This window comes from Notolepis coatsorum (assembly GCF_963971535.1).
Source record: "Notolepis coatsorum genome assembly, chromosome: 7".
NCBI classification, from domain to species: domain Eukaryota; kingdom Metazoa; phylum Chordata; class Actinopteri; order Aulopiformes; family Paralepididae; genus Notolepis; species Notolepis coatsorum.
In genome coordinates, this window is record NC_140171.1 from 139,380,168 (window position 1) to 139,391,532 (window position 11,365).

General features: G+C 40.4%; 1 protein-coding gene across 1 annotated transcript in view; it reads left to right on the forward strand.

Moving 5' to 3' along the window:
• Window positions 1–8,984, forward strand: part of LOC311231778 (PDZ and LIM domain protein 3-like) — a gene marked incomplete at its 5' end in the record, with an annotated part of 41,258 nt that extends 32,274 nt beyond the window's left edge. The window contains 3 exons of the mRNA XM_084318406.1: window positions 4,700–4,827; window positions 6,037–6,148; window positions 7,425–8,984. Coding sequence (XP_084174532.1) covers window positions 4,700–4,827; window positions 6,037–6,148; window positions 7,425–7,611 — 427 coding nt within the window. The 3' untranslated portion in view covers window positions 7,612–8,984. The remainder of the gene's footprint in view (window positions 1–4,699; window positions 4,828–6,036; window positions 6,149–7,424) is intronic.
• Window positions 8,985–11,365: the final 2,381 nt, after the last annotated feature.

An 11,365-nucleotide genomic window follows, 5' to 3' on the forward strand; every position in this document is an offset into this window, starting at 1 on the left:
GAGCCCCGTGAAGCCTGCATACAGTAAACTAACTTGATCGTTAATATAACTGTTGTCCTTTTATCTTTACGCTTATGAAAACATTTAATAATATTTATAGGCTATAGGCCCTCGTTTGGCCATAATAGCCTATTCTCAAATGGTTAAATCTCCTCGCTGACGGACCCATGTATAGCCTATATGATATTCCTATATGTCTCCAGGGAATCGTGGGGCTCTGGGGAAGAAAGGGAATCCCTGCTATAGCCTATCCTTTATAATGTTATAGGCTATTTTATTTACAGTTTACTCTATCAGGCTACCCAGCATGTAATACGTTCTTTGTTAGAACTCAACTCGTTATTATTTTGTGCATAGACTGCAGAAACACGGGAACGCCCCGACTTATATTCAAAAGGCTTTGACATTGCAAAACGAAATAAGTGGAACCTCGAAGTTGCAAGCAGAATACAAGCCATATATCACCCACACAATATATGCTACCTGTATCCAGAGCATGCTTTTCATTCATTTAAGACACATTTATTGCAAGGGTTTTGTAATACACATAAACTCAACAAAATAACCTCTGGTCTCGTTGCAATGCGTTTTTAATTCTTTCTTATACAGTAGGAAGGGGGAAGAACACTATATCGTGGGTGTTCATATGACCCGTATTCTGCCCACAGCCGAATTCCACCCACCTCGCCCAACAATGGCAAAGCCCCCCAAATACAGCGTATTTGGAGAAGTGGACTAAGCCGAGCGAAGCGTGTTATGGGAGAAATACGCGACAGGCTGACAGAGACATGTACACGTTGATATCGGATATGATATCTATTAACCATTGCTGCCTGGGCAGCGCAAACTCGAATAAAGACCGTGCTGGAATATGACTGCCTTTTCCCGTTTCGTTCGATTAATACCCAGGGATTAAAGTTCTCCTCAATTTTATTCCAAATCGCGATGGATTTTCCGTCGATTTTCTACCTGCATATGATTTGTAGAGGCATACAATCTATTTTGATGTCGGTATTAGGTAGCCTATATATAAATAATAATACGAGAGCATATACAAGAACAATGAATCTCACTGCCATGTATGATGTAGCCTACGCCATGTGTAGCCTGTGATCAATACAAACTTGAACTTGAATTCCATCATCATATTTATATGTTGTGTCTGTCCACTATGTTTGTTACTTTGTTATTTCCCCCCCCTATCTATGTAAAGCGACCTTGGGTCTCTTGAAAGGCGCTATATAAAATGAAGTTATTATTATTATTATTATTATTATTATTATTATTATTATTATTATTATTATTATTATTATTATTATTATTATTATTATTATTATTATTATTATTATTATTATTATTATCACGTCTGTTATAATAGACTGTTATATAGACTGTTAGTCTCAGTGAAGTTTCAACTGAGGTCATCTATTCTAACCAACAAATTGAAGTAGAAAGCAAATCTTATTTGGAAACATGACACACAAAATAATAGTATTTAGCTTTTTATTTGAAACAATATTTAATCGCGTTTGGAGGTGGGTGTTCTGCGTCTGCCCCCCCCGTGCCAAACAAGCAGGCAAACCTCTTGTTCGCGCGTGAGCACGTTATAATTACACTACTGTCGCTATTTTACAATGAACTATAATGAATTACGGGTCATACAGAACACGCGCCAGTGTTGGAAGTAATGCACGGAAGCTTATTTCCGCGTTGCAATATAATATTCTACCGCCGGGCGCCAGGTACGCATGGTCAGAGCTGTGCGTAAATATACGCACAAAGTCAAGCACACGTTCAAATTGATAAGTCACACACTTTGCTTAGAAATTATCGTACGCACGGGTTACGCACATATCTGTGCGTACGCACCATTGATAAATGAGGGCCAATCTAGCTACCTACCTACCAGGCCTTTCGTCTGAGACGAAACTATAACAACTAACAATAATAATAATAATCCTCATTGCATTTTCTGTGATGCATTTATACTGTGTCAACATTCTCTTATAGTATCTCTTATCTTTTTTGTATGGTTTCATTGTATGTTTTGTATTTTCCCCAGTGCTCAGCTGTCCTTGTTGTTGTACTCCCAAGTTAACCCTTTCACTGCGACACTACAGCAGGTTAACCCTTTCACTGCCACACGACAAAGGGTTAACCCTTTCACAACCACACTACAGCCATTACAGAAGGTTAACCCTTTCACTGCCAATGAAACTACACTCGTCTGCAGTGTGGTAGTGAAAGGGTTAACCTTCTGTAGTGTGGTAGTGAAAGGTTAACCTTCTGTAATGTGGTAGTGAAAGGTTAACCTTCTGTAGTGTGGTTGTGAAAGGTTACCCGTCTGTAGTGTGGTAGTGAAAGGTTAACCTTCTGTAGTGTGGTAGTGAAAGGTTAACCTTCTGTAGTGTGGTAGTGAAAGGTTAACCTTCTGTAGTGTGGTAGTGAAAGGTTAACCTTCTGTAGTGTGGTAGTGAAAGGTTAACCTTCTGTAGTGTGGTAGTGAAAGGGTTAACAATGTCACCCGGGTCGCCCTGTGAGTCACAAGGTGTCGACCATGTTGTTTCGATGTAGGCTTAGATGCTATCTGAACGTTCAACCTTCCCAGTGCTTAAGGCTATACCAGATATATGAGGTGTCAGCGAGTATGTATTACTGAAGCATGTTGGAATGGTTTTTTTTCCACAGCATAACCAGAACCTGTTTCTGAACCATAATTCACATCAGACGTGGGTCATGTTAGCCAATCCTGTTATATAGCACATGAGAAAATAACACAGACACAGTCAATAATGTTGATGATTTCGGCTGATGATGATGATGATGATAGTGATTTTTTATTTATTTATCGTCACCGGTCCGATAAGCAGAACTGGGCAAATTACTTCTGTTTTTATTAAATGTTTTGTTTTTGTTTTGGCAATTGGTGTGAAGATTTACTGCAGAAACTGATATAAAGAAACAGAAAAAAAGTGTTACCACTAAATGGTATTACCGTTGGAAGTGTTTTTCTTTAGTTTTTAGTTTTTTTATTCAGACCACATCATAATGATATTAGTAAATATTAGTGCTGTCAGGCGATTAAAAAAAATGAATCTAATTAATTACAGGATTTGTAATTAATTAATCTAATTAATCACATTTTAATCGCATAACCATTTTAGGCCTGATATTCTATATTCTATAATCATATTTCAAATCGCATGTGTCCGGATTTGGCATGTGGCAGAATTCAGTACTGTATCCTTCTGTTTAATCATCTTCCATTTATTCATTTGCTTAGATTTTTCAGGTCAATTTTAGCATGGTGTTATTCACAGTCAAAGATAAAAAATAAAAATAAAAAGATTGAATTGATATTCTCATTTGGCTCATTACAATTTACTCAAGCCTAGTAACAGACACAGTATTTCTGACACTGTGAGATCCATAGATGTCCCTAGAATCAGATACCAAGAACATGCAAATGGACCATTTAAAAAAAAAAGTCTGTAAATGTTTATTCTACGTTATTATGGAATGAATGAGATAAAAAAATATATATATGGAGTTAATAAATTTTGAGTGCATTTTCATAACGCGATCATTTGCTGTGTAATTAATCAAATTAACGCGATAAACTGACAGCCCTAGTAAATATTGTTTATCGCCCGTAACAGAAAAGGTATTATGGGTAGGGATGCTCGATATTGGCTTTTTTACCGATACCGATATACCGATATTGTCCAACTCTTAATTTCCGATACCGATATCAACCGATACCGATATATGCAGGGTTTCCCCCCCAAAAAACTGAATAATTTCAGGTAATTAACATTACATATCTCTTGTTGTGGAATTAACACAACATTATGCATACTTTTGACAATAAATAAAATCAGAATTTGTTCTTACTTGCTTGCCTGGGTAAATAAAGGTTCTAGAAATCTAGAAAAAAATTTAATTAAAATTTGAAAACCGATACCGATATTTTCCGATATCACATTTGAATGCCGATATCGGCCGATAATATCGGACATCCCTAATTATGGGTTATGTTCATATGGATGCATCCTTCACTGTCTGCTCAGGTTGTATATGTAAACCACAGGCTCCAGGGCACAGTAGTAGTAGACTGTCTCTCAATTTTACTAATAAAGTAAACCTGAATAAACCTGGAGTGGTTCGGGATGAGGAGGCAAGAAGTAATATAACACAGAATTATGTTATCTAATACAATTCTCAAATGTGTTCATGTCAAGGAAAAATCTATATGCAATTTCCCCCATTGTAAATCTTGTCCCCGGGAGCCGTGTCTGTGAAGATATTTGTTGTTATTATGTATGATTTAATTCAGGATGCCATACTGTAATTGCCTGTACTGAAGGTGGAGAGATAACAGCAGAGAGGGCAGAATAGCCACTGTTATACATGACTCACTTTAGACCAGAGCAAAGCTGTGTCATGGTTGTAAACCGTGTTCTTTTGCTTGTGTGCACGGCCAGTTATGGAATTTGCTGACAAGTGTGTGTGTGTGTGTGTGTGTGTGTGTGTGTGTGTGTGTGTGTGTGTGTGTGTGTGTGTGTGTGTGTGTGTGTGTGTGTGTGTGTGTGTGTGTGTGTGTGTGTGTGTGTGTGTGTGTGTGTGTGTGTGTGTGTGTGTGTGTGTGTGTGTGTGTGTGTGTGTGTGTGTGTGTGTGTGTGTGTGTCTGTCTCTGCAGCCCCAGGACCCTGGCCTCCATCGAGGACTCTGATGTGTTCAGGATGCTGCAGGGCGACCAGGAGGAGGACCACGAGCCACGTCAGTCGGGCTCCTTCAGGGCCCTGCAGGACTTTGTGAACAGCGACGGTGAGCTCCCCCACTGGCCCCCCCTCAACCACCTACTGGCTCGACATCTCAGTACAATCTATGTTCGTTTGGTTGCAAAAAACCATCATTTGTCCCATGTTCTCCGTTGTCATAATGTGTTTTTTTTTTTTTAAATCTTTGTGAGGTCTGAAATAGATTCTCTATCCAAGCTCTCTGATTGCTAACTTTTTTATTTTAATCTTGTTCTTTTTATTGATGTTGTAGTTGTTGATGTTGTTGTTGTTTTTGTTGTTGTTGTTATTATTATTATACAGTAGTAACATTTTAGTACACATTAGTTGACAATTGGAAGGTGTGGAAGTGTGGATCATATTACATAATTTAAGAGTATGGATATTATATCATGTAATGGTATGAATATTACATCATTTTTTTTAAACATTTATTTATTAGTTGTCAAAGGTACAGTTGAATACAGAGTACACATTGAATGGCACATTTTATATTTTCACCCTTCCCCCCCTCCCTCCAGGGTTCCCACAGACATTGCGAAAATAAATTCAAGGACTTTCTCTCTCTCAAAAAAGGGTGCTGTTTTCTATAGCAAATATTAATAATAATAAATAATAAAGAGAAAAAATACAAATTTAATCGGATCCAATATTTATGGCTCAAAGCCGATCTCCGACAATTAGCAATACCTTAATTCAGAAAATGAAAAATATTATATCATATAATAGTATGAATATTACATCATGTAATAGTATGAATATTACATCATGTAATGGTATGAACATTACATCATGTAATAGTATGGATATTACATCATGTAATAGTATGGATATTACATCATGTAATAGTATCGATATTACATCATGTAATGGTATGAACATTACATCATGTAATAGTATGGATATTACATCATGTAATGGTATGAACATTACATCATGTAATAGTATGGATATTACATCATGTAATGGTATAAACATTACATCATGTAATAGTATGGATATTACATCATGTAATGGTATAAACATTACATCATGTAATAGTATGGATATTACATCATGTAATGGTATGAACATTACATCATGTAATAGTATGGATATTACATCAATTAGTTGACAATTGGAAGGTGTGGATCAGAGGGAGCGTCACACACACGGGTCAAGTACACATCGTGTACGATCAGCTGTTCATGCCTCTTCTGAATAGATCACTGGTGAATGTTTGTTGTTCTGTCTCCAGGCACTCGTCCCATCGTGACCAAGGCCGTGAAAGCCCCCACAACGAAGCCCAGCGCCCCCGTGGGGAACCTGCAGAAACTGCCCATCTGTGACAAGTGTGGCAACGGCATTGTGTATGTTTACAAAACCATATGAATATTATTATCATACATAATAGTATGGATATTACATCATTTAACCCTTTTCACTGCCACATGACAGAAGGTTAACCCTTTACTATCACACAACCGACGGTGAAAGGGTTAACCGGCTGTTGTGTGGCAGTGAAAGGGTTAACCTTCTGTGTATTGTCGCAGTGAAAGGGTTAACCGTTTTGGTAGTGCGGCAGTGAAAAGGTTAAGAGTATGGATATTACATCATGTAATAGTATGAATATTACATAATTTAAGAGTATGGCTATTACATCATGTAATAGTATGAATATTACATAATTTAAGAGTAACTATGGATATTACATCATGTAATAGTATGAATATTACATAATTTAAGAGTATGGATATTACATCATGTAATAGTATGAATATTACATCAAGTAACAGTATGAATATACTGTGGTTAAACGGTAAATTAAAATGGTGCATTTATATAGTGTTTTTATCCAAAGAGCTTTACAATTTTGTTACTCACACATTCACACACCGATGGAGGAGGCAACCATGCAAGGAACCAACCTGCTCATCGGGAGCAGTTAGGGGTTAAAAAGTGTCTTGCTCAAGGACACCGATTACCAGACAACTGCTCGCCACTGTCACCCCCATCCCGTTATTACAGTGCTTAACCCTTTCACTACCACACTACCAAAGGGTTAACCCTTTCACTGCGACATTACAGAAGGTTAACCCTTTCACTGCCACAGTACAGAAGGTTAACCCTTTCACGACCACAGTACATACAGTTAACCCTTTCACTACCACACTACAGAAGGTTAACCCTTTCACGACCACACTACATACAGTTAACCCTTTCACTACCACACTACAGAAGGTTAACCCTTTCACTACCACACTACATACAGTTAACCCTTTCACTACCACACTACAGGTTAACCCTTTCACTACCACACTACAGGTTAACCCTTTCACTACCACACTACAGACGGTTAACCCTTTCAAACCACACTACAGAAGGTTAACCCTTTCACTACCACACTACAGACGGTTAACCCTTTCAAACCACACTACATACGGTTAACCCTTTCACTATCACACTACAGACGGTTAACCCTTTCAAACCACACTACAGACGGTTAACCCTTTCACTACCACACTACAGACGGTTATGATACAATCTCTCTCTCTCTCTCTCTCTCTCTCTCTCTCTCTCTCTCTCTCTCTCTCTCTCTCTCTCTCTCTCTCTCTCTCTCTCCCTCCCTCCCTCTCGTCGCTGCAGGGGGACAGTTGTGAAGGCGAGGGATAAGTTCCGTCACCCCGGCTGCTTCGTCTGCGCCGACTGTGACGTCAACCTGAAACAGAAAGGCTACTTCTTTGTGGAGGAGCAGCTGTACTGCGAGACGCACGCTCGCACCAGGATGAGACCCGTGGAGGGGCACGACCTCGTCACCACCTTCTCTGCATAGAGACACTGTTGAACTAACCCTAACTCACGCTCGCACCAGAACAGGGACGTTGGAACTTTAAAAATCGGCAGGGGGTGCAGCCTTTCTGAGATACAAATATATATATATATATTTATAGACCGCCTTTAACGTGATTTCTAATGTCCTTTTAAATGAAAATGACGTGAGAGGGAGTGAGACATACATTGTTCAGGACAGCTTTGAAATAGCCTACTATACGTGAATTGTAATGTCCTTTTTTTAAATCAAAATGACAACGTGGCAGGGAGGCGAGTGAGAGGAACGTTCGTTGCCTCTGAAAGCAATAAATGGTAAATGGCCTGTTTTTTTTTATATAGCGCTTTTATCCAAAGTGCTTTACAATTTGTTACTCACATTTGAACAGATTTTATAACAAATATGGTTTAAATTCGTTGTTTCACCTGTCACTCGAAAATCTACTCTGCTTCAATCTTGTCTTGTCTATGATCTTGTCTATGACATATGATTGTGTACAGTGTAATGGTGAAGTGCTTTGAGCAGGAGAAACTTATAACTTATAATGTTACAGTATATAAAAATACCATTTTGAGCAGTAACTGAAGCTGCCACTAGGGGGTGCTACCCCCCCCCCCCCCCCCTTCCAACGTCTCTGCACCAGAATCATGAGACCTGTGGGGGGACACGATCTTGTCACAACCTTCTCTGCATAGAGACACTATTTTTTTTTATATACCTTTTCTCCCCATTTTCTATTTTTCTCCCATCCCAATTTCGTATTATCCAATTCTACCCTCCCCTGTCTCGAACGTTGTTAGACCATGCCTCCCACTGGTCGGCTGCAATGTGGACCAAGCCTTACATCACGTGTCCCCTCCGGCACACGAGGAGGCAGCCGTCGCATCTTTTCACCTGTACAGCACGATCTCTCAGCGGCGAGGAGTAACGCGTGGGAGGCTCACGCTGCCCCCGATACTTCCTGATTCTGCTGTACAGGCGCACCAACCGACCTGTAGGAGTCGCTGTCCACAACGTCCGATCCCCACCCACCGGCTTTCCCACCCCTAACACTGCCAATTGTATTAGTATGAACGACCAGCCAAGCCGGAAGCAACGCAGAGAGCTGGGCTTGAACCCAGCATCTCCTGCGTTAGTGGCGAGCGCTTTGCCCACTGCGCCACTTAGCCGCCGCTGCATAGAGACACTATTGAACAAAGACACACACAAACAAATGTGTGCACCCACACACACACACGCATATACACATGCACACGCACACACTGTGCCAAACACTCCTGTTTTGAGGATGTCAGGATGCTGTGTCTTGCACACCCTGGGGTGTTGTTTGGAGGGAGGATAGGCCTGTCTCTCGCTCTTGTTATCTTACCATAAAGCTGTGGGTGTTTTGACCCATACGTCTGTTTTGAAAATGTCCCTGGTCTCTTTCCTTTTTTTTAAATGCATGTTCAATCAATCCTAGAAAAGGTTCCTTTTGTCACTGGCACGTCGGCCTCAACTGAGGCAGGGCCGGCCTTTATCTTGCATTGATTGATTGATTGATTGATTGATTGATTGATTGAAAATGTTAACAGATTGCAGAATGGGTACAATACAGTACGGCTCAATACACACAATTGTTAAGGGGATGCAGACCAGAGAAAGACTTTCGTCTTGTTTACATCAGGGTCCCCCATTTTCAATTAATCAGGACATATATGACACACATGACATACAGATAGACAGTACTGCTACATCTATACATTTATGACATACCAGATTTGCAAATACAGTACTGTTTGTGATACAAAAAGAGTCCAGAAAAGAGAGTATATACATTTGACGTAAAAACTGTACATTGGAGGAGGTTGAGTGGGGTTGGGTGGGTGTTGGGTGTTGGGGGGAGGGGTTGGGGGGGGGGGGGGGGGGGGGACCCTTTCACTACCACACTACAGAAGGTTAACCCTTTCACTACCACACTACAGAAGGTTAACCTTTCACTACCACACTACAGGAGGTTAACCCTTTCACAACCACACTACAGAAGGTTAACCCTTTCACAACCACACTACAGAACTAACAGAAGGTTAACCTTTCACTACCACACTACAGGAGGATAACCCTTTCACTACCACACTACAGACGGAAAGGGTTAACCTTATGTAGTGTGGTTGTGAAAGGGTTAAACGTTTGGTAGTGTGGTAGTGAAAGGGTTAAAGTAGGAGTGCTGACCTGAGACCAGATTGGCTCATAAGTCATAGTGTATAATATATTTTGGTCTCGACTGGAAGTGAGGGAAGGTGAACGTCCAGCCCTGCAGCTGAAGTAGCATAGTGAGTGACAACAGATCTGAGATCAGCCCTGCAGCTGAAGTAGCATAGTGAGTGACAACAGATCTGAGATCAGCCCTGCAGCTGAAGTAGCATAGTGAGTGACAACAGATCTGAGATCTGCCCTGCAGCTGAAGTAGCATAGTGAGCGACAACAGATCTGAGATCAGCCCTGCAGCTGAAGTAGCATAGTGAGCGACAACAGATCTGAGATCAGCCCTGCAGCTGAAGTAGCATGACATGAGTGACAACAGATGACAGAGATTGTTTGTTTATTGTTTATTAAAAGGATCCCCATTAGCTGGACGCCTTGACGTCGAGCTAGTCTTCCTGGGGGTCCAAGACAGACATACACAAACGTAAAACGTAAACACATACATAATCAAGAAATCCATAATCCTAATAACAAAAAGATCAAATAAATGTCATGGTCATAGAAAAAAATTCGAATTCAAAGACAGAAACAATCACGTTCATTCTATTTAGACTAAAGAATGTAGGTGGAGTCTTTTCTTTAAACATGCCTCTCCACTGATAGAATGATCAGTCTATAGTTATATGAGTAGATAGCGAGCGCTCTGCTCTATGGGAAGATTCCTTTAGCATAAGGCTACTTGAAAGAATTTAGCTACCAATGCACCTGTCCGGCCACGCCCACTCTCGCCCATGCACTTAAGAGAGGTCCCCTACAACCATCAGATCACCGGGGAGGGTCCGGGCCCCCCCACCCCCCTTAATGAGGGGAACAGGACACCGACTGTGCGAAAGAGGGGACAGCACCCAACAAACGCACAGGGTGAGCACGTTAAACCCTGACGCTGCCCGCCAGGCGTCCCAAGGGGTCGGAATTTAAAAACCCGACCCCGCGGGCGAAGCCGTAGCAGCGGGACGCGAAGGAGGTCCCAGCCCCAGGCCACTCAAGGCAGGCTTACCGCCGAGTCCGGGGGCCAGGGCCCCCAAAAAGGGACCTGGTGAGGTCAAAGAGGCCGTGGCATCAAGACCTCTCCAGGCGTTCAATGGTGACACCACCCTCTACACCGCCAGCGTATCGGACAGGGCCTACACTCTTAAAAAAAAATGTATTTTTACGGGACTTTCAATGTATTATTTTACAGATTACTTTTGTTTTTCTACTTTAAGTGTAAATCCCATAAAAATACAGGAAATTCCATAAAAATACAGTAAATAACCTTTAATACAAATATTAACCATTAAATAAAGGTTGTAATCTGTAGATTGATTTAATAAGAAATTATCTTTTTTTTACAGGATTATTCCATTGCTTAATTGTCTTGAATGTTAAATTACATGTAAAACACCTAGAATATACATCATTTTACTGTATGTGAAAATAAGGCAACTTTCTGTTTTTTTGCTGTTAAACTTTAAATGTAATGTTAAATAATGTTAAAAAAGAGAATAATATAATTAAAAAACAGTAAAAACCT